The sequence below is a fragment of the Schistocerca nitens genome, chromosome 2 (assembly GCF_023898315.1).
Source record: "Schistocerca nitens isolate TAMUIC-IGC-003100 chromosome 2, iqSchNite1.1, whole genome shotgun sequence".
Taxonomy (NCBI): Eukaryota; Metazoa; Arthropoda; class Insecta; order Orthoptera; family Acrididae; genus Schistocerca; species Schistocerca nitens.
The window spans coordinates 765133311-765158553 of NC_064615.1; the positions used below are offsets into that span (position 1 = coordinate 765133311).

At 41.8% G+C, this 25243-nt stretch overlaps 1 protein-coding gene across 1 annotated transcript in view; it reads right to left on the reverse strand.

Moving 5' to 3' along the window:
• Positions 1-9574: 9574 nt before the first annotated feature.
• Positions 9575-25243, reverse strand: part of LOC126235314 (uncharacterized) — a 195201-nt gene continuing 179532 nt past the window's right edge. Inside the window, exons 11-13 of the mRNA XM_049944037.1 lie at positions 21539-21672; positions 17661-17813; positions 9575-9847 (exon numbers count right to left, since the gene is read on the reverse strand). Of these exons, the coding sequence (XP_049799994.1) occupies positions 9690-9847; positions 17661-17813; positions 21539-21672 (445 nt within the window). The 3' untranslated portion in view covers positions 9575-9689. The remainder of the gene's footprint in view (positions 9848-17660; positions 17814-21538; positions 21673-25243) is intronic.

Sequence of the window (25243 nt, forward strand, 5' to 3'; positions counted from 1 at the left end):
CAAGCTGCAAAGGTCGTGACCGTTAATTACCTTTGTAATTGGATGAGGTGAGTTGATGTTAGTCAAGAATGCTTTTAAGGTGACAAGGACCCCATTATTAACACCTTACTGAGTTTGAACGGGGTAGTGTAGTAGGGCTACGAGAGGAGGATGTTCCTTTTGCGATACTGCAGAAAGGATTGGCAGGAATGTAGCCATTGTACATGGTTGCTGGCAGTTGTGGTCGCGAGTACGTACAGTCGCAAGAAGACCGGGCTCTTGAGTCCTACATGGCACTACCGGAAGGGAAGACCATCGTGTTCGGCGCATGGCTCTGTCGCATCGCACTGCATCTGCAGCAGCAATGTGACCCGTAGTTGGCACCATGCTGACACTACGAACTGTTACAGATCTGTTACTTCAAGGATAGCTCCGAGCCGATTGTCCTGTAACGTGCGTTCCACTGGCCCTAAACCACCACTAATAGCGTCTTCAGTGGCGACAAGCGGGAGCTCATTGGAGGGCAGGGTGGAGCTCTGTTATTTTATGAAAGCTGGTTCTGGCTCGGCGCCAGTGATGGCAGTGTGTTGGTTAGAAGGGGACCAAGTGAGCACCTGCAGACAAGCTGTCAGCGTGCTAGACACACTGGACCTAAAGTTGCAGTTATGGTCTCAGGTGCCATTTCGTATGATAGCAGGGACACTCTCGTGGTTACGCGACATACCCTAATTGCAAAATTGTACGTCAATGTGGTGATTCGACTTGTTGTGCTGCTATTCATCAACAGCATTCCATAGGGTGTTTTCGAAAAGAACAACGCTCGTCCACGTACCGCTGTTGTAACCCACCATACTTAAAGAGTGTAGAGATATTGCCTTCGCCTATTTGATCACCACATCTGCCTCCAATCAAGCACATATCGGACATCATCGGACGACAACTCCAGCGTCATCCACAAACAGCATTAACCATCCCTATATTGACCGACCAAGTGCAGCAGGCACGGGAGTCCATCCCACAAAGCGACATCCGGCACCTGTACGACACAATGGATGCACGTTTGCATGCTTGAGTTCCACGTTCGGGCGTTTTCACCAGTTATTAAGATACCAGAATTTCACATTTGCCGTGGCTTCTCTCGCACCTATGTTAACTGTGTACCTGCAATCGTTAATCGCTTAAATATGTTACCTAGAAAAATGAAATTCCTGAAGTTCTTCACTCTACATAATCACTTTTTGGTGTTGCGATTTTTTTCCATTGTGAGAAATATTTACACTCATGCTCGTAAATTAAGGATAACTGCAGAATTTGGTGCTACACAACGTGGTACCACACAAAACTGGCACTAATAGCATAGGCACATAGGGAACACGCACGACACAGGTCTGAAACTCCACGGTATTGGTGATAAGTTGAGAAAACCGTCCGAAACACATGTGCTACAAAACGCCACTGTTTTCTGCGCATGTACCGCGACATCAGTGTGAGACATGATTACCATGCACACGTACACAGTCCGCACAACGGGTTGGATCAGGTGGTCGAGCAGCTGCTGGCGTATAGCCTCCCATTTTTGCACGAGTGCCTGTCGGAGCTCCTGAAGTGTCGTAGGGGTTTGAAGACGTGCAGCGATAGGTCGACCGAGAGTATCCGAGACGTGCTCGATGGACTTTAAGTCTGGAGAACAGGCAGGCCACTCCATTCGCCTGATATCTTCTGTTTCAAGGTACTCCTCCACCATGGCAGCTTTGTGGGCTGTGCGTTATCATCCATCAGGAGGAAGGTGGGACCCACTGCATCTCTGAAAAGGCGGGCATACTGGTGCAAAATGACGTCGCGATACACCTGACCTGTTACAGTTCCTCTGTCAAAGACATGCAGGAGTGTACCTGCACCAATCATAATCCCACCCCACACCATCAAACCACGACCTCCATACATGTCCCTTTCAAGGGCATTAAGGGGTTGGTATCTGGTTGCTGGTTCACGCCAGATGAAAACCCGGTGAGAATCACTGTTCAGACTATACCTGGACTCGTTCGTGAACATAGCCTGGGACCACTGTTCCAATGACCATGTACTGTGTTCTTGACACGAGACTTTACGGGCTCTCCTGTCACCAGGGTTCAGTGGAATGCACCTTGCAGGTCTCCGGGCGAATAAACCATGTCTGTGTTCAGTCGTCTATAGACTGTGTGTCTGGAGACAACTGTTCCATAGGCTGCGGTAAGGTCCCGAGCAAAGCTACCTGCAGTGCTCTGTGGCCGTCAGCTGACACTGATGGTGAGATATGGGTTTTCTTGTGGTGTTATACACTGTGGACGCCCCGTACTATAGCGCCTAGACACGTTTCCTGTCTGCTGGAATCGTTGCGATAATCCAAGGATCACACTACTGTGTTTGACCAGCCTCCAATCGCCCTAGTATTCTACCCCTCATAACGTCATCAATGTTCTTTGAGCCATTTTCAACACACAGTCACCATTAGGACGTCTGAAAACGACTGCACGCTTACTCGCTTCACCGTACTCTGACATGCATCAACACAGTTCTACGTATGTGGACTGCTGCCAGCGCCACCGTGCGACGACCGTAGGTCAGATGCACCGCATGGTCATACTCCGAGGTGTTTTAAATCCGCAAACCACCCACCAGAGCGTTTTTTTCGCCATGTATCAGCATTATTCTTAATTTATGAGCATGAGTGTAGTACATAAAGGAAGCTACATTTACTGCTATAGTTTTAGTATTGTGCAGTTAATTTGTAATTAGCAACACGTCTTGTTTCCTCTCCAGCTCAGTATCCGCATCAGCGCTGCTCTCGCCCTAACGCTTGAATAGGGGCCGCGGTTGGCGGCGAATGTGGCGCAGCTGGCGCCGTTTCGAGCTTGGATGGGGTTCGGAAAGAGAGTGCCTTGGTGCTGATCAGCATTCAGGCCGGAGTCCCTGGGCCAATTCAAACACAAATGGTGAGCTGCGAATGTCTGGCGCCGACTTGGCACTGTTCGCCCCACCTCCTTGTTAACAAATGAAGCAATTCACACAGAAGGGGCCTGGCGCGGGCGCGTCGCTACGTGGTTCACGCCAAGTCTGTCTGTTGCCACGAGTAGCGCACTGAAGGGACGCGTGGCGGAGGCGTCCAAATGGGATGCTGCTGCTTTCATTAATTTAAAGGCATTCGATGTATCTTAAAGAAAAAAATGTTTTATGTAGATGTTTCTCGGTAAAACTTTTACTTTTCGCGTAAAAAATTGAAAAACCTCTGTTTTGCTATTGACGCATGTCCTCCTTTATGCGATTTTGATTAAACTATCCAGCAACGAAAGAAAAAAATTTCTAGATGCCTTATAGTCTGACAGCACAGTTAGATGTTGAACTAGTTTTATTTTCGTTATTCCCCATAGTTGTTTTCCTAAATAAGTAAACCGCTGGACATATTTCGAAAAGTTTGCAGTGAAGAATGAAGTCGCTGGTCAGTCCAGGGCTGCAACATAATGCACAGAGTAAAATAAAGAATCTGTATTGAGTGTATCGAATGATCAGTAATATTACGAACGGGAAGTCCATGGGTACAGTATGGCATGTTATGGCTGTTGTGAGACGACATGCCTGGTTCAAAATGTTTCAAATGGCTCTGAGCATTATGGGACTTAACATTTGAGGTCATCAGTACCCTAGAACTTAAAACTACTTAAACCTTACTAACCTAAGGAAATCACACACATCCATGCCCGAGGCAGGATTCGAACCTGCGACCGCAGCAGTCGCTCGGTTCCGGACTGAAGCGCCTAGGACCGCTTGGCCACCGTGGCCGGCGACATGCTGGGCGTGTGGATGCGAAATCCTTACTGATTTGGTTATTTATACGGTATGAGCGTGATTGATTTTGTGTGCGCCATTATACACATGGTGATCTTATTGTTGATAAGCTGTGAGTGTGACTGACTTTGTTTGTGCTAAGCTGGCATGCCAAACTCGGTAACTGCTTATGATAAAATATTTAAAATCGCCAATTTTATCTTAAAAATACCTGCAATAACTCTTAAATAAATTTATAAAAACAAACTAACAGCAATTCGAAACTAAAAACAATATTCAGACAAATCCAATTTAGCAAAAACGCTTTAAATACATAACAATAATTTACAGTGTGACCCCGTTATGGCAAGTTCTGTACACACCAGTTTTTCTCGTGCCACAATTTAAAATTTGTTCATTTACCCAAAAATTTGTAAAAATAGGAGCAAAAATCCTTCTTATGAACATAAAATTAAGAAACACGAAATTTTCAATTAATACAGGGTGTTACAAAAAGGTACGGACAAACTTTTAGGAAACATTCCTCACACACAAATAGAGAAAAGATGTTATGTGGACATGTGTCTGGAAACGCTTAATTTCCATGTTAGAGCTCATTTTAGTTTCTTGATCAAATTGTAAATTTTCACAATCAACATGTGTGGGCTGACGAGAATCCGCACGCAATTGTGCAATCACGTCATCAACACAGATTTTCTGTGAACGTTTGGGCAGGCATTGTTGGTGATGTCTTGATTGGGCCCCATGTTCTTCCACTTACGCTCAATGGAGAACATTATCATGATTTCACACGGGATACTCTACCTGTGCTGATAGAACATGTTCCTTTACAAGTACGACACAACATGTGGTTCATGCACGATGGAGCTCCTGCACAAGCATTCGTACGCTTCTCAACAACAGATTCGGTGACCGCTGGATTGGTAGAGGCGGACCAATTCCATGGCCTCCACGCTCTCCTGATCTCAACCCTCTTGACTTTCATCTATGGGGGCATTTGAAAGCGCTGGTCTACGCAACCCCGGTACCAAATGTAGAGACTCTTCGTGCTCGTATTGTGGACGGCTGTGATACAATACACCATTCTCCAGGGCTGCATCAGCGCATCAGGGATTCCATGCGACGGAGGGTGGAGGACATTTTGAACATTTGCTGTAACAAAGTGTTTGAAGTCACGCTGGTACGTTCTGTTGCTGTGTGTTTCCATTCCATGATTAATGTGATTTGAAGAGAAGTAATAAAATCAGCTCTAACATGGAAAGTAGGCGTTTCCAGACACATGTCCACATAACATATTTTCTTTCTTTGTGTGTGAGGAATGTTTCCTGAAAGTATGGCCGTACCTTTTTGTATCACCCTGTATATGTAATTACTTAGCTCAAGAACAGATCTGCAACATTATAATTCATCCGCTGCTACCTCAGCGTGTTTACAGAGCCGTAATCTTGCAATCTTATTTTATTTCACACGTCAGTCTCGCACACAGTTCCTGGCAATACATTACACACATCATTGGTTCAAATGGCTCTGAGCACTATGGGACTCAACTGCTGTGGTTATCAGTCCCCTAGAACTTAGAACTACTTAAACCTAACTAACCTAAGGACATCACACACATCCATGCCCGAGGCAGGATTCGAACCTGCGACCGTAGCAGTCGCACGGCTCCGGACTGCGCGCTAGAACCGCGAGACCACCGCGGCCGGCACACACATCATTAAATTGGTGTGATAGTACCTGAAACATAAAGCAGTTACCACTGGTCCAACAGATGCGTGCAAAATAGTGGCCCCCGCGATGGCAAACTCAATGACAGCCATATAAAGTGAAGAGTTAAAACAAACTAATCGCGCCTCACAAGGGTGATACACTTTCAATTTAGCAAGACGAACAACTAATGTAAGTAGGCTGTTAAGGTTTTTATATTGGTAACGCCACGTAGCGCTCTGTATCAAAATCACTGGCTGTGCTGTGTGCAGTCTGTGGCTGGTTGGCATTGTTGAGATACTCTCTATTGTAATGGGCAATTGGCTGTTAACAGCGCGTAGCGTTGCGCAGTTGGAGGTGAGCCGCCAGCAGTGGTGGATGTTGGGAGAGAGATGGCGGAATTTTGAGAGCGGACGATCTGGACGTGTGTCCATCAGAAAGAGTAAATTTGTAATATTGGATATCATGGACTGATATATATATATATATATATTATGACTTTTGAACACTATTAAGGTAAATGCATTGTTTGTTCTCTATCAAAATCTTTCATTTGCTAACAATGCCCATCAGTAGTTAGTGCCTTCAGTAGTTAGAATTTAGCTGGCAGTATTGGCGCTCGCTGTATTGCAGTAGTTCGAGTAACGAAGATTTTTGTGAGGTAAGAATTCATGAAAGGTATAGGTTATTGTTAGTCAGGGCCATTCTCTTGTAGGGATTATTGGAAGTCAGATTGCCTTGCGCTAAAAATATTGGCTGTCAGTTTAGTGTTTATCAGAATAGGTAACGAGCGAAATGTCTGAGTACGTTCAGTTCTGCTCAGCTGTTTGAAAATCAAATAATGTAAGAGGTTTATCAGCACCGTAATTCATTAATTTTTCTAAGGGGACGTTTCACTAACACACACAGATGCGCAAATACTAAATAATGTTACTCAACTTCACGGGTAGTAAATGTAAGCAGGGCGCGGAGGCAGTATAATGACGACTGTACAGACTTCCAGCCGTTGCTTTAAAAGCCGATCTCATTCGGGCAACACCAGCATTGTGCAACCGAATCGATCCTGCATGCAAAATGTAGCTCATTTCCAAATTAAAGTTTTCCAAACAATGGTTCTCAACTACAACTAGGCCACGCTATCACTCCACGTGCGGCCAAGCCGCTTTCCGGCACATTCACGAGCTGCCACCTTCCTCGTGCCGCTGTTAACTCAAGACCCCGTCGCTGCCAGCCCCACGTCTCCTCGCCGATCACATTCCTATCACAAGCCTCTCTGGCAAAGAGAATCTACATAACCAGTGATTCCACCAGAGAGGCACAAAGTCGAAAATTACCAGAACTTTGCGGAATGTTTCGATGCACGACACACTGTTGATTATACAGAATCAAGATTTATCAATTACGAAGGCAGCTGAAATATAAGGTAAATAAGATAAAGATCTGAAAAAGGCAAAGAAAGGTGTCATTTTTTTAAAAATATCTCGTAGCATACTGCAAATGAGATTAAAGAGTGCAACAGAAACGGTGAGAAGCTGCAATTCTCCCCAAAATGTAATTTAGTGCCAGTTAGATTTTATTACAGCGGTGAAAACTTGGTTAGCTGTGCAGTAATTTACATTTTTTTGAAATAATATCTACTGAAGAACTTTGAAAGGCATTTGGTTATTGCCTGCTAATTTATAATATCTGGTGAAAATAATAAAGTGAAAGAGTAGGATGATGGCGAAATTACTTCAGTTGGGAGATAGCCCCAAGAAGCTCATTTTTGAGATTCGGAAACAGTTCATGTAATTATTGATTTAGATTTTTCCATATGGAACAGCACACGTTGGATTATCGGAACGTATGGTGAGACATCATATACACATCTGCAGAGGAACTGAAAATATTAGCCAAATAATAAAGTCGGTTTTTTGTTTACAGTGTATAGCAATTGCAAGACAGGCGAGCAAGTTCAGGCGACAATCTGTGGGCGAAAATGTCGCAATTTTATCTCTTACAAGGCCGCTACGAGTGCTGAGAAGCATTGTATTACTGCCATTCCTAAAACATGTGTAGTATCTTCTGAATTATTATGTGTGCACTTTAAAAATATTTTACCACATTTTTCCTCTCATGCAAAGACGTGTTTTGGAGAAGCGAGGTGGGCATAATGTGTTTCGTCTCCAAGAGACGTAATACGTACACCAGGGAAGAGATTATGTTGCCGGGAATTCTCTGGGAGAGAGAGAGAGAGAGAGAGATCTTCTTGGAATATATGTGTTGTAAACAAGAAGAAGATATGAAAATAGGGTGCTAATGATTACAAATCACATTTTTCCTGCTGACTCAGCAGGGAGGTGCGGATATAAAAGAAGGAAGGCTCGCTAAGAGGCCTAAAGTTGATGCTGTAACACCATAGACACAACACTAACATCATTGTTACTGTCAATGTCTTCGGAGAAAATGTAAGTACAACCTGCACTGCTACTAATACGAATCTATAGTTATATTTCACATTTGAAGTACGTGCTGTAACATATGAAAGGATGGATTCTGTGTTACAGGGTTTGAATAATCTGATTATTGTATGAAGAATCTGATTATTGTACGTACTGTAAGACTATCGATGCTGAACGAGGAGCGGCCCTAGACAGGAACAATGTAACCGAGAAATCTGTATAAATATTGTTGATTCATCTGAATGACTGCAAGATATATCTATCATCAAGATGCTTGACCATCAGTCCTGCCGAACTCTACTTCCACAAGAGTGGTAGCATCTGCATAATATATCGCAGAAGAGTGAATAACAAGGACACAGTCTATTTTTAAGATAAGTATCACACAGTCGAAGAATAAGCGATACTAATATTAGATCTCTAAAAGAATACAGTTATGATTCTTTACATTATCCACAGCAGTGTTTAGTTTTCATGTATAAAGTGATCGGTGATTTAAAAGCTTTATAGAAGTGAATGAGATGATAATACACTCGTTTCTGAGAAACAGCTTTAGCGTGAAACAGCTTTAGCGTTTCTGACCACTGTGCTGTTGCTGACGTATACAATAGGGATGAAAGTATTTACTACACAGAACTGTTCCTGTTCCAGTAGAAGAAGCTGGTAAATTGCTACATTAAATATACGTTATTCATACTGTATAGTGTTTGTTCACGCCATTCAGTGCCATTCGGTTTCACTGAGGCAGATACAGAAGTGAAATCTTGGCTGTACAATGGAGTTGTTTCACATATCTTCTTAAATTGCAAGACACTACTATGTGCAATAGATGTTATAAAAAGAGTAGAAGACGCTGTAGAATGTGCTTTGAATTCATGTATTTCCACTGTGTGTGACAGTTATATTGTAAAAGTAATATGTGAAAATTGTTTGTTTCCCATTTTATTCACACCGAAATATAATGACAAGGTAATCTCAGACAGTTTTGTGTGTGTGTGTGTGTGAGAGAGAGAGAGAGAGAGAGAGAGAGAGAGAGGGCGCGTAGTATTTGCCGTATGAAATACACAGAGATCACATGTTTGTGTGTTTGTATGTCATTTTACATGCGTAACATATACCGTTGATTTCTGAATATTATGCCAGAGATATGCACTATGTGTGTGTAACTAATACATTACTTTGACGCTAGCATCACTTTAATATTACTTCAGAGATATCTGACATAAATAATGTAACTTGACACAATTTTTACCCCAGAAATAATGGATATCTTTGAGTTTCATGGAGGTTAAGCAACTTTTTACTAAATTTTTGTCGGTTTTTCTATGTCTCAGATTAATACTATGCTTTGATTGGTTGGAAAGAGAAGGTGGTTTTTAATTTACCACTGATGGAAATGTACTACTTCCAACATCTCGGAAGTTTTCATTGGTTGTTTCATTTCAAGGTTGTTGGAATTTTCCATTGACACAGTTTGGTTAGTCCTGCCACGTTGAATTTATTTTATTGGCACTTTCATTTTAATACTTCACTGTGATTGGTTGGAGATAGGGGTGGTGAAAGGGAGTGAAGGCGAATAGAGGGAATGTGGTATTAAAAGGGGTTCAAGTAAATAATCGAAGACATAAGCAAGAAGTATTTTGGATTTAATTTCACCACTACACAAGAAGTTAACAGTGTCTACATCATGTCAATAACAGAATCAAAAATGTCGCTCGTTCTGTGGTGACCGGCGGCGGACTACACCGCCTCCGGGAAGACCTCGTCGTAGGGCACGAGGCCGGCGATGCCGGACAGCACCAGCGTCACCACCTGGGACAGCGCCTCGGCCAGGGCGGGGCCGATCTCCTTCACCACCTCCTGCCAGTTCTCGTTCAGGAACTGGTTCGTGTTGTCCCCTGTCCGACACAAGAGGCGTCTCTCAACAACTCATCCTCACGCTTTGTTTCCGTGAAGGACAAAGTACACTGAGGTGACAAAAGTCATGGGAAAGCAATATGCATATATGCAGATGGCGATAGTATCGCCTCAGCGGAGCTGTCATTTGCACCCAGGTGATTCATGTGAAAAGGTTTCCGACGTGATTATGGCCGTACAATGGGAATTAATAGACTTTGATCGCGGAGTGGTAGCTGGAGCTAGATGTATAGGACGTTACTTCGGAAATTTTCAGGGCATTCAGTATCCATAGTGTCAAGATTGTGTCGATAATACCAAATTTCAGGCATTAGATCTCACCACGAATTGGAAGTGGGCGACGGACCTCACTTAAGAGCAGCGACGTTTGCGCAGAGTTGTCAGTGCTAATACACGAGCAACACTGCATGAAATAGTGGCAGAAATCAATGTGGGATGTACGACGAACGTACCGTTAGGACAGAGCAGTGATATTTAGAGTTAATCGGTTATGGCAGCTGACGACACATGCGAGTGCCTTTGCTAACAGCTTAACATCGCCTGAAGTGCCTCTCCTGAGCTCGTGACCATATCGGTGGGACCCTAGACGACTGGTTAGTTGAGCCCGATTTGGCGGCGTGGAGTGGCCGCGCGGTTTGAGGTGTCATGTCACCAATTGCACGGCCCCTCCCGCCGGAGGCTCGAGTCCTCTCTAGGTCATGGGTGTGTATGTTGTTCTTAGTGTTGTTCTTAGTTAGTTTAATTCAGTTTAAGTAGTGTGTAAGTCTAGGAACCGATGACATCAGCAGTTTAGTCCCTTAGGAATTCACACACATTCATACATTCATGAGTCCAGATTTCACCTGGTAGGAGTCGATGGTAGGGTTCGAGAGAGGCGCGGGCCCCACGAACCCATGGAGTCTGTTTGACAACAAAGCAAGGTGGTGGTGGCTCCATAATGGTGCGGGCACTGTTTATCTGGAATGGACTGGGCCCTCTGGTCCAACTGAACCGATCATTGACTGGAAATGGTTATGTTCAGCTACTTGAAGACCATTTGCACCTATTCATGGACTTAATTTTCCCAAACAACGATGGAACATTTACGAATGACATTATGCCATGTCACTGGGTCACAATTTTTTGTTCGACTAATTACTTGGCACCCATATCGCCCGACATGAATCTCATAGAAAATTTATGGGACATAATCGAGACGCAGGTTCGTGCACAAAATCCTGCAGTGGTAACACTTTACCTATAGAGGCACCATGGCTCAATATTTTTGGAGGGTTTCCAAAGACTTGCTGAGACTATTCCTTGCCAAGTTTCTGCGCTATGCCTGAAACAAGAGGTCCGACACGATATTAGGCGGTACCTCATGACTTTTGTCACCTCAGAGTATAGATGGGAGGAGCAGCGAGGGAAGAAAGTTGGCAAGGCAAGGAAGAATACGTCAGAAGAAAGGTGAAGGTTACGGTTACCGAAGAAACCAATGTGTACATTTGTAATCCAACACACACAGCAGGAGAAATGATATCATGTTTCTGTTTAAGAATCAAGTGGAAACAAGAACAACTTAACTAAGATTTTGAAGAGTATAAAAATTTTATTAGCTCTTACGTATAGAAATTTGAATGTTAATTAAACTATGTTTTCAAGACGGCCGAGAAATTAAGACTGTGTAATGATATTCCGCAAATAGATTACAGCCTTTTCCACACTCAACGCTTATTTAAAGAAAATTGTGAGATAAGTTGAATTCTCTGAATATTTTGGCACATTAGTCGATGAAAACAGTAATAAAAAATTGAGAAAAGTCTTATCATGCTCACGCATGTCACGTTTCATATCAGCTTAATTAATCTCTGACTCGCTGCAACGTATCTGGTATTATTCGAAACAATAATCAATGAAAGTTTCTTCTTATTTTGCTTTTGTTTCATATTAATGCTGGCGAAATATTACGCAGTTTACAACCCGTATTTTACGGCGTAAAATGCAATAATTACAAAAAATTCGTGTCTTTTGTAGCACAGAGACATGGTGCAAACTGCTTCATTTGTGAAAGAGATAAAACAATACATTCCTTTTGCGAGGCAGAGGTATTGGTTGCATTTCATTCACTTCTTGTTCTGACAACATAGTGCATGTTTTAACATCTTCGCGGTGACAAAATCTCATCCACTTTGGGGTACTAACCACATCCATCACATCGGTTTTCGATATGTGGGTTTGGATTACATTTGTATGTTTTTACTTTTTTTAATGAGCGTAATTCATATAACAATAGCATACACTTCCGCCCTCCTCTTTCATTCTGGAAAGCTAAAAGAGTCTATCTGACAAAGACATTCAAAATTTAAAAAGATCCATAATGCTCTTTTAAGCAGTCTGATTATCACGGCAAGTGCTCTGCGAAATACAGTAAACATTGGCCCAAAACACTTAAATCAGAATCAATAACACTGAAGAAATCTGATATGTTAGACTTGCATAAAACAAAATTAATGGGCATCAAAGCTTTCCCATAAAAAACGTACAAAATGCTGTGACAGAGCGAGCACACGACTGTGTCCATAAGTTGTACTTTAAAGACTTAACTCGCATAATCACGCTAGTAGAAATGTAACCTAAAATTACTATTCACAGAAACGAAATTATTAATAATAGCCGATAGTACAACATTACATACTCCTTTCCAAGCAGTCATACTCAGCAGATCGCCGAAATAACTCAATTTAAAGTAATTGCTACTACTGACTTCGCGATAGCACGGTGTACCTTTAGAAAACTCAGTTTCATGCACTGGAGTTTACTGGCCCTGAGGGGCAGAATAAAAAGAGAAATACCTAGCGTAGAGCGTGCACAGACGTTGTAGGTCGATTGAAATAAAAATCAAACCCGATCTGGAGGGCTCGGGTGGAAAGGAATAAGGGTATATTACCCGATTTTTTATATGTATTGGCTTTAATAGGTTATCAGTTATTCCCAAGGTGGTGGTTTCTGTTAAACAGTGCAGCGTTGGACGCAACTGAGGTAGAAGCCTCAGCTGAGTAGTAGTTTACAAAATTTAACAACGGAAACATTTGTTCGGATATGTGTGAGCGTTCTGTAGAGTATCTTGAAACTACTATGAGGGAATAAGGTAGAGGAAATAGGAAGAGGAAATGCTCATGTTTCACCGAATACCACTGTGTTCACTGGAGTTAAAAGGCGGTTTTTGTAAGTTGTAGGATTTTTTTCTCTGGAACATTGATGCTTATAAATACCATCATCAGAGACACCAACGCTCGCTTATGGGTGGGTAGGCGTTCAGAAAGTTACCATCTTTTGAGTAGGCCTCTCTTATGTAGTAATAAAATAATTTCTATGATGAAGTAGCACAGGTTGCAACAATAATTATTACAAAAGGATGGAATTTTGATAACGAACTCTAGGCCTCTCTCTTTACCAAGTGAAATGGCATTAAAAATGGAGTGCAAAATTTGCTTCGCATTGACGATTTAGTTTGCTGCAAGATCTTTTTCTGTATACTATTTAGAATTTGACTTTGCAAAATAAATAGTATCCTCTAATTATCTGAGACGAAATAAAACGGCTATCGTGATAGATGTACTTAAGATCAATCTGGCTCTGCACATCCCCATGAACTTCCCTAAATCTTGTGACAACGCTCACTGCAAACCAAAACGCGTGGCACCAGGGGCTGTTGCCCTTGTGTCGATGCAGTGTTAAAGTCTAATTGGTGGTAATTAGAACAACTGAAAGTAAAATGCCCGAAGAAGAATTAAAATATTTATGATTTAATTATTCGTGGGAAGACCATAAATTCATTCTGAAATACGAACTAGTTAGGGGCATCTGAAAGTCACATCTTTCCTGACACATCTCCTCTGTGAAGTACGCTGGTTGATCAGCAGGGTTTGTTTCGAGCGTTTTTCACATTTGCTTAGAGACATAGCGCTATTGATGAATATGAAACAAAGGTCAGTGAAAGAGTTTGACGACCCTTAGAAGGCATAAGATCTTGCCTTTCTAACAGGCCCGGCCAAGAACCTGCACGTCTTGAACACATCTTTGCGCGAAATTATTTGACACCGTTTTGAGTTTCAAGAGAAAATTTCTTTCAGAAAATTAGTGGGTGTACTGTAGAAACGTTTGACTAACTGTAAGTGAATAAATCTGAGAAAAGAAACACGGAAATGGCGTTTCAAATAATTTTTTACTACGCTATAACCTCTGAGAAAAATTTTAATAATAGATTTACATATTTAAATTGGTTTTATTTGTTTTTAATATTTTTGCAGCTCCTTTTTTAATGGACGTTGTGAAGGTTCCTCCTGAATTTCTGTAGGGACTCACTGACTTTCAGTGTAATCTCACAGCAAGGTAGAGTTTAATACTGTAGAAAATTTGGAAATCTCTTACAAAAGTTATCCTCCTATAAAGTTCCTGTAGTTGTATAAAACGGCAGCTTGCGTCTGTAATATCCTAGAACCATTCACTAGTGTGAGAGTGGTTTATCAACAACAAAATTAACTGAAACAAAGTTTGGAAGTAGTCTCTTTGACGCTCATGCGACTGGAGCAATGACAAGTAGTTTACCTCCGAACATCGAGGTATCAGAAAAAGAGATTGAAATTTGATGATTGCTGTAAAGAAGCGTTTCTTTCTCGCATGTAGGAGGCCTGCTTCGAAGTCAGAGCTTCTGTGTAAGATTAAATGAACTATTTTAGCAAACGTTTAATAGAAAGCATGTGTTATTTACTTTTTACTTTACATATGGGTGACCATGAAATTTAAAATATTTTGCAACGTTTCGAAACTGACTAGACTTAAACTGTGGTCCGAAATAGGATCATGTTTTCAGCCTGCGACGGGCACGGCAGCTGCAGGATCTGTCGGCACCGGTTTGGGAACGCTTTTGCACACAAGCGACTTCTCATCCCCCCCCCCCCCCCCCCCTCAACCCGTTTTCCGTCATACACTTTCAACCCAACCGCGTCAGTGATACGCAAGACCCCAAGGTCTGACTGGGGTCGCTTGCATCTTAACCCATTCCTGGCCTATGCTGAAACTTTCCCTGCAGACAAGCTGCACTTCCGCAACGAGCCATCCGCGGTGCCCATCAGCCTTCGGGGGTTTCCTCTCATGCCCAGCCCTGCAGTACAACACGAGACAGGGAGACAGGGCGAGGCACACAAACTACGTCTTTGTATCTAAAGGGACGAATTATAATATTCCGTTGTCAACAGCTATACACCAGTATGTATCTGGAGAGCACACGCTCTTCACCCCTGCAGAGACTGGTAATGCAGTGTACTTAAGGCTCTTGAGCTTCGTAGAAAATACATTTGCTATAAAGACTATTTTATATGCATCCTCTTAATTCAATCCTTGTCTGACTGACTCTTTCTGCTGTCACCCCAAAGATGGTTTCTTCTACCAAAAGCTTCTTTTAGGACGTTTGTCTTTGAAATGCACATCTATAATTTTCTATAGCATCGACGCACAATCAAGCTAGCATAAAAATTTAAAATAAATATAAATTACAGTACTCTGGGACACGAAAATTTAATGGCGATACCGGACTAGCCGGCCTCTGTGACCGAGCGGTTCTAGGCGCATCCGTCCGGAACCGCGCTGCTGCTACGGTCGCAAGTTCGAATCCTGCCTCGGGCATGGATGTGTGTGATGTCCTTAGGTTAGTCAGGTTTAAGTAGCTCTAAGTCTAGGGGACTGATGACCTCAGATGTTAAGTCCCATAGTGCTTAGAAACATTTGAACCATTTTTGATAGAGGACTGGAATTCGATAGTAGGGAAAGAAAGAGAAGATTAAATATGGACATGGGAGATTAGGGAAGGGAAAGGAATGAATGCGTAAGCTGTCTGGTAGAATTTTGCACAGAACATGTTTTAATCATTGCCAACACTTGCTTTAAGAATCATGCAAAAACAAGAGACTTGCAGACACAGAAAGGTTCCAGAAAACATAGTTTTAAACTCCAAAACATTTACAGGGGGTGATGCGAACTCTGACCTTAATTTTTCTTATGAACTATAGATTAAAAAAGAAGATATTACTGAAAGGCAGGAAATTAAAATGATGCGACCTGGATAAACCGAAAGAGCTAAAGGTTGTTGATAGTTTCGAAGTGACCATTAACCAATGATTGACTAAAACAGAGGAAAGGAATATAGTAAAAGATGAATGAGAATATTGAGATATGAAATAGTTAAGGCAGCATAGATGCAAACTGGGAAAAAGGCAATGCCTAGTAGTAAACCTTGATGACATACGAGGCACCGAATGCAACTGATGTAAGGAGAATGTATAAAAATGCAATAAACGGACGTTTAAAAATAAAGTTTTCAGAAAGTACAGAAGGGCAATGAAGGAATGGCTATATGGCAAAAGCAAGGATATAAAAGCATGCACGACTATGGGAAAGACCGATGCTGCCTAAAGGCAAATTAAAGAAACACTTGGGGAGAACAGAAGCAGCTGCATAAGTATCAAGAGCTCAGAAGGCAAACCGTTTCAAACAAATAAGGGCAAGCTGATAGGTAGAAGGAATGCACAAGAGAAGTGAACTAGAAGGCAGTACTCTAGAAAGGGAGGAGACAATGGATGATGAAAAGCAGGGGGTCATGGTATTGCTAGAAGAATTTAAGAGAGCGATGAAGGACGGAAGACGAAACAAGACACCTGGTGTAGACGACATTCCTCCAGTATCATTGAGATTCCTGAGAGAGCCTGCCATAACAGAACTATTTCACGTTGTTTGCAAGATATATCAGTTAGGTGAACTACCCTCAGTATGTAACTATTAAGATTCAAGTGATGACACGTGCTGATAGCTGTAATATTACACAACCACCAGTAGCTCCTACATAATGATACGAATTACATTTAGAAGAAGGAGAAACTGGTAGACGCTGACCTCGGGGAGATCAATTTGAATTTTGAAGAAATGTGGGAACACTCTAAGGGTTGGATGAGTAGAATACACGGGTTCAAATGGATATAGGTTGAGGTAGTTGTGAGGAGACAGAGGTTCATAGGACATACTAGCGTTGAAAGCAGTATCAAACCATTCTTAGAACTGAAAATCACCACCACACGAGTAGCAGCTTGCGGTGTAATCTGTTTTTGTTAGCTGACAGCTGATTTTGCTGCTCAGAGACACTGATTTATAAACCTCTCATTCGCAGAACTAATAAAATAACAGATTTATCCAAAAATTCATTGAACCCAAAGAAATTGATAACTTTGTCGTTATTCACTCTTCTGCACCTTTTATCATTTACACAACTGAACGCTTTAATCCGCTATGGTCTATACACCGTAGAGCATTTCGAGATCTTCACCGTTAATTAATAATAAATACTTTGCATCTTATAACTAAACGCACACATTAAAAGAACGCTATAATGACAATATGGACACAAAAAGATTCCTGATAATTTCTTTCATTGTCATTACACTTACGAGAGCTCAAATGGTTCAAATGGCTCTGAGCACTATGGGACTTAACAGCTATGGTCATCAGTCCCCTAGAACTTAGAACTACTTAAACCTAACTAACCTAAGGACAGCACACAACACCCAGTCATCACGAGGCAGAGAAATTAGGAGAGCTGCTGTGCCAATGTTGATCCAAAGCTACATATAAAATCAGCGAAGGACATTAATTTTGTTTCTTAGAATTGGGCGTGAATAATGCCCATAACGAGTAACAAAAGGTTTTATTCAACAGCTTGTGCTATGACAGTACATTCTTTCCACACAGAAGTCTGACGCCACTTACCGAGAAGCTTGTCCCCGTCGAACAGATTGTCCAGGTACATGTAAGCGCGGCTCATCTCGTACTTGATGTCCGAGTCCACGGGCTTGATGTACTCCTTCCCGTCGTCTTTCGTCTCCAGTTCCCACTGCACCGTGATGTCGACATCTAAGTCAGCTAAGAAAAATAAGCAGATTGAGTCGTGTGTTCAGTGTTGAACTACTTCTTACAGTGTATAAATATGAGTATAATGAGATTCCCTGATGATCATTGAAAATAAATATAACTATTGACGTGAAACAAAGAGCAGTCTAACATGATTAGATCAATGCTAGATGAGGAAGAGGTGTGAACAAATCAATGTGTACAAAACGCAGTGCAGCTATGACCTGTCAGAATGCTTCACTGTGTAAGTTTGGTGTAGCCACTTATGTATGAGCTAAAAATACCTATTGGAAGGTATTATTATAATGTAATACAGTACTGGAGCTGAATAGGTCGCTTCAAAAAAAGTCATGCAGCTGGTGAAAACTTACTTTATAACTCAAATTGCTCACTTAACGTGTTTCGGATTTATTTCCACCATTAAGTATCCAAGCGCACAGAGGATCAAAGGAAACTAGCGCTACTAGATGTAGGTATATGTGCCGGCCAGGGTGGCCGAGCGGTTCTAGGCGCTACAGTCTGGAACCACGTGACCGCCACGGTCGCAGGTTCGAATCTTGCCTCGGGCATGGATGTGTGTGATGCCCTTAGGTTAGTTAGGTTTAAGTAGTTCTAAGTTCTAGGGGACTGATGACCTCAGAAGTTAAGTCCCATAATGCTCAAGTTAACAGTAATCATGGCGTGTAAGCTTTCACGGCCGGCGTCTTCAGTAATTAAAACTTCCGGGCTAAGAGACCGTGGTCCAATAGTAGAAATACTTCTCCCTGACGTTTCGTTGCCAGCTGCGGGCAACATCATCTGAGGTGAGTCTACGACTGGCTGCTAGCCCGTGGAGGTCCTGTTTATATAGAGCGCGTAGAGGGCGCCACCACTCGTCACGTGTTGTCAACAGTAAAACTATCTCTGGCTGGCGTCATTACTCTCGATCGAAGGTAATCGATTGTCACATCTTTGGTACAGAGTCGATCGCCATATCTTATCTAGCTTCAAGCCTTCTTCTTTCCTGTTAAAATTATTGTGGTGTTTAAAAATCTCTACAGCCTCTCTATACATACGTGCATAATAATGCGATGTCTTAGCCCGGAAGTTTTAATTACGCAAGTTAACAGATTACTTGATTAGACTGTCGGCTTATGTTAAATATACGTGTAGTATTGACCCTCAGTGCAATTCGGTATATGATGACGCAAATAAATCCGAAAGGCGTCAGGGGAGCAATTTGAGTAATAAAGCATTTTTCACCGGCTGCATTAATTTTTTGAAGCGATCTATTCAGTTCCAATATGGTGTCACATTATAATATAACCGTGATCGCCTGCCTCATGTCTCATCTACATAAAAGTATTATGTTTTATTTACTTGTTATATACTTCTTCTTGTTCTTGTTCTTCTTTCTCTTCTCAAGGTATCGTCTCCCTTCAGAGAGGCGGTTAATGTTTTTAACTGTGCAAATCTAATCATTTGTAGGAAAGTGCATCCAAACCACTCTCTCAGATTTTGTAGCCACGATGTTGTCATCTTCCTCAATTCCGTATTCTTACTGAATCGCGTTATAATTTCTTCACTGAAAATTAAATTATTTGTGTCCAGTATGTTTTTAACATTCCACGATATTGTCAGATATCGACTGCCTCAATCTCCTTCATTATTGAAGCATTAAGTGTCATGCCTCTGTTCCATACACGAGTTCTGGGATTACAAACGTATTACATACATTACCTCCCATTTAGCGACACGATGTTACCGATCACTTCTCTTCTTTTAATCTTTTAATTTAAAAAATAATCAATAGATATAAAACTATACTAAGTTTAAAAAATGATAGCTTCAGCACTGATACGTCTAATACTTTCTCCTATGGGGTTCTTCGTGTTGAGGTATGAAGGTAACCGATTGTATGGGGATGCTCTTCAAGATGATGTTTTCTGAAATGATGAGATGACCAGAATTACAACTTTCTAGAAAAGGGGAGCGTTCAGTGTATAATCTACAGCTAATAAAATGTACAGAAATCAAGTGTGATTTTTCGGTTTTGGGTGGGAGGCTTTGAAGGGCGTTAAATATTTCCTAAGAGAGGATATGGAGTGTTTGCAGATGGATGGGGGCTACACTAACATTGGATCGCTGTCGGGTTGGGAGTATAAGACTACAATATTAGACATGTGTACAAGTTCGCAGCTACTGCAGTTATAAGCTTCTATGTTACTAATTAGATTTTGAATTAAAACTATTAGCAATGGTAGTCGAAGTTTTCCGGTACAAGGAGTCACTAACATAGTAACAACGGTCTTGTGAAAGGTAGTGGTGGAGCGGACAGCGGTCAAGGGCAACCTCTTACCCTTATCGTGAAAAAATGCCCCTTAAAGAAAAAGAATCAGAAATGCAGAGGGCAATGAAAACCTCTGCATTAAAGACATGTAGTATGCATTCAGAGGATACTCACGACCTGTACCAGAAGAAGTACCATAATGGTCTGTCCATTGGAGGAAATGTTCGAATTATTTCCACATTCGGATCTCCGAGGGTGAACTGCCAAGAGAAAAAGATTGAATAACCAACGAAAGGGTAACATTCTGGAAGTCGGAGCTTGGAATGTCGAAAGGCTATACAGCAGTGAAACTTATGCTATTATAACACTTCCTCATAACAGTATAGGTAAGAGTACTTGCCATGCAAAACAAGGATTTGCTTTGAATTTTGAATTCCCTGTTTAATGCACAGCTTTAATTGTTATATCTAACATTGTCAGAGAAGGAGAAAGCGATCACATACAGATTTCTTAAATTATATATATATATATATATATATATATATATATATATATATATATATATATATATATATATATATTATTGTGGTGTCACCGTCAGACACCACACTTGCTAGGTGGTAGCCTTTAAATCGGCCGCGGTCCGCTAGTATACGTCGGACCCGCGTGTCGCCACTATCAGTGATTGCAGACCGAGCGCCGCCACGCGGCAGGTCTAGAGAGACGTCCTAGAACTCGCCCCAGTTGTACAGCCGACTTTGCTAGCGATGGTTCACTGACAAATTACGCTCTCATTTGCCGAGACGATAGTTAGCATAGCCTTCAGCTACGTCATTTGCTACGACCTAGCAAGGCGCCATTATCATTTGCTAATTATCTTGTGATGCATGTACCGTCAAGAGCGATGTTAACCAATTATGGATTAAAGTTAAGTATTCCAGAAGCTACGTACTATTTTTGCTACTATAAAGACCTTGTCATTTTCCAGACCTCACGCCAGCCTGCGTGAGCTTTAACGCGTGCCTTTCGGCTTCACCTCATAGTGGCTTGGCTGTCTTGCCAAGTCACAACAATTATCTCTACCGCGTACATTATAACACATTAAAATATAATGACTAGTTTCACTTAACTAAGCAACCATCTTCAGACCACTAGTGGTAAAATGCATGTCACCACACAGTGTACTGAAAACTCTGCACCGTCTACATATCTGGGAGCATGTCTCCACGTGAATAACAATTTCATACAAAAACTGAATAAACCAGAAAGGTAAAAACAATTAGTTCAAAACTATGCTTAATGAGGTTTCAGTCAATTTTGAAATGGATACAGAACATGTCTGCACCGAGAAACTTGTCAAAGTTGAAGAATGTTTGCGTTCGGTAGGTCTGATATTACTGTGACCGACTCACGACTATAGCAAGACTAACTGGTATGTCGAGTAGTTGTTAAGCGCCGGCGAACTTACTGAGTGTGATGTTGGCATCTCCGCTGCCCTTGATGGGCAGCACGAGGACTTTGCCGTCCACCTCGTATTTCCCCAGCAGTTGGCCCACAGGGACGGATGCCTTAATTTCCGCTTTGTTGTTGGCGAGGTCGAAGCTGTAACGAAGACGGAAACACTTGCCATTAAAAGTTACAGCCACAAGCATCCAAATAATGATGCTACTGAGGCTCATAAGTTTACTTAAGGAGGAAATAACGCAAAGATTTAAGAGATGTCATACTTAAACAGGTTTCATAGATCTTAAGGAGTGATTTGTGCCTAAGACCACATCACAAAATACAAACCACGATAACCACATTTGGAAGAAATTGTCGACGGTGGTCACAATTTGACAATAAAAATATTCGTTACCAACTTCTAAAGTATCAGACGAGACTGAGGTATACGTATAAAACTCACTGCTGTGTAGAACTTACGGACGAAAGTAACTTTCACATGATGTCTCACTTCCATGTAACAGAGGTCGAGGAAACTTGGACCATAAATAAAATGAAATGCTACAGTATAGTAGAGAAAATAACGCAAAGACATACGCAATGGGACAAACAGAAATTATCCTTTTTTTTTAAGAACTGTGATTGTACTATAGTCAGCGCGGTTCATGATGGTCCACTGGACATTACAAACGGCGGTACACTGTTCTTAATAGGATGCGTGACGAATGGTCACCACGGACGGCAGCGCACTCTCTACAACGTGCTCCTATGCTGGCCATAATTTTGGTAAGGTGTTCTTGTGGCAGGTCGTCCTATTCCACCACTAAGGCGATAGAAAATTGCTGGATGGTCTTTGGTGTATGAGGACGTGCTGTAATACGTCTCTCCAACTCGTCCAACACGGGCTCGGCGGAATTAAGTTGGGGGAACGGGTAGACCAGTCCATTCGCTGAATACATTCCTGTTACAAGAGCTCCTCCACCTGCGGTGTTCGATGCGGTCACCCATTGACATCTATAAAATTGGTGTCAGAGCCGAAACCACCCCCGAGGAGACGCACATGGAGATGGTGTTCCGCGTCATGATACCGTTGACCTGCAAGCGTACCGTGTTCAAGATTTGGAGGTCAGTACGTCCATGCAACACTATGCCTCCCCGTACCTGGACCACCAAAATTATTGAGCTGCGTTACTTGACAATGACATATCATGTGAAAGCTACTTTCGTCTTTAAGTTTAGCTCACCAGGTTATAAAGTACTTCTCCCTGATAGTTTACTGATTCAGGGACAAGATTCTGGATTGTACGGAATAAAGGAAACAAATCTTAGCTGAAAAAAGAAGAGCTGAAGAATAAGAAAATAAATGGAAATATCTCAAGAAGTAAGAAACTGAGAACCCTAATAATAATAATAGGAGTATTCTCAGAGGCAGGAACGAAAAATTTGGTAAAGTATGGAGAAGGAAACATTTATTTTTAGAAATAAAACTTACAGGAATTAGAAAAGTACAAGCAGATAAATTTCTGGTTAAATAAGAGATACTGAACTTTAAGGGCAATAGAATGAAAATACAACACTTGACAATATATTTGTAGCACAGCACTCCTACAGAAAAATGGCACCAAGCACTATGGGACTTAACATCTGAGGTCATCAGTCCCCTAAACTTAGAACTCCTTAAACCTAACCAACCTAAGCACATCACACACATCCATGCCGGAGGCAGGACTCGAACCTGCGACCGTAGCAGCAGCACGGTTCCGGACTGAAGCGCCAAGAACCGCTCGGCCACACCGGCCAGCAGCATGCTTACGAACGATATGAAGAGAAAGAGTAAATTAAAATGAAAAGATATCTCAGCTAGAAATGCGAAGAAACTCAAGATATACAAGCACAACCTACAAAAAATGCGTGTTTGGTTAGACAGACCTATAAGTACTGTCATCAGAAACACAAATATGAACCACAGTTAAGGTTAAAAGAACAAGGAGATGGATAGGCCAATATACTGTAATAAGAGGAAGATCTGGATTGCAACGCCACAAAGGAAAAGTGAGACCAAGGTGAAGAAACAGGCGATATCGGGATGCCTTCTTAATTAAAGGATGCTCTCAAATTCTCGAGCTCAACCTAAGCAAAATACACTAATACCTTTGGAATTAACATAGGAAATAGGAAGTTATGAAATAAGTTATCCTAAGTACATAAAATAACATATAACATGGACTAAAGACCAAAAAACATATCTATGCCATGTTTACGAATTAAAATTACGTTTGCTACCACCAATGACAAAAAATAAATAAAAGAATAAAAATTAAAAAATAGAAATAGAGCGTCACAACACCCGTCAACCGACTCTCTTAGAAATTGTGGCAAACGTGAAGTGTCTTCCTGTCACTGCAAAAAATTCTATAGCAGATATGCGTAGGGATTATATGATATTTTTCTACAAGCAAAACGTTTCAGACCCAACAAATGTAACAAATCAGAAATAGAGAAAAATGCCATTGAAGGAGACAACAGTGTCACAACAGCTGACCCAAAAACGATATCCATTTCGCAGAATGTCTGCAAAAGTGCCGTTTAGAGGTAATAGAAATTTATGTCTGTGGCCTTAAATGGATAACTATGAGGAAATGGCGCAAATATCAGTTCCATAACTTAATATCACTCATGTTAAACAAAGTAGTTCACGGAATGATTGTAGAGTAACTGACGTAACACAAACTTATTATAGGTTGGTTGGTTGACTAGCCGGAGGGGACCAGACAGCGAGGTCATCGGTCCCATCGGATTAGGGAGCGACGGGGAAGGAAGTCAGCCGTGCCATTTCAAATGAACCATCCCGACATTGACGGGGAAGGAAGTCAGCCGTGCCATTTCAAATGAACCATCCCGACATTTGCCTGAAGCAATTTAGAGAAATCACTGAAAACTTGAATCAGGATGGCCGGACGCGGGTTTGAACCGTCGTCCTCCCGACTGCGCCACCTCGCTCGGTAAACATTATTGGTTTTTAGATGTATTAAATAATTTATTAGTCCATGTTAACTCCCTAAAAAAAAGCAAGCACCGTTTTTTCCATTAACGGGAAATGTGTTTTGGATATTTGCCAAAGAACATCCAGTGACGGAATTGGTACTGACAGTTTTGTTTTTATCCGCTATCTAAATTTTAGTGCGCACTGAAAACGTTGGTAGTGATTCAAGCATCCTTACTGATGTTAATAAACCATTGGTCACAATTGAATAGTTGGAGCATACCAAAACGCCCAGCACTGCCGAACACAGTGAATGACTCCGCAATAAATCATGCTAACAGCAGGTGACTGAGGGAAGTAAGACTTCCTTAGGTATATTGTACTTACTGGTCATACCGGACTCGAGAGTCCATTACCGCAGCAACGTATTTTCGCCATCTGTCCCTGTCTTGGGCTATTTCCTTCCATTCACCTTCAATACCTAGGCTCCTCAAATCAGCCTTCACATTGTCCTCCCATCTACGCCTCGGCCTCCCCACAGGACGTTTTCCTTCTAGGTGCCCTACCAGTACTCTGCGCGCTGCCCTGCCCTCATCCATTCGAGCTACGTGACCCGCCCATCGCAACCAACGTGATTTAATAATACTGATTATGTCAGGGCTTGAATAGAGTTCGTGAACCTCTTCGTTATGCAGTTTTCGCCACTCTCCGCTAATGTCATCCCTTTTTGCTCCGAAAATTTTCCTC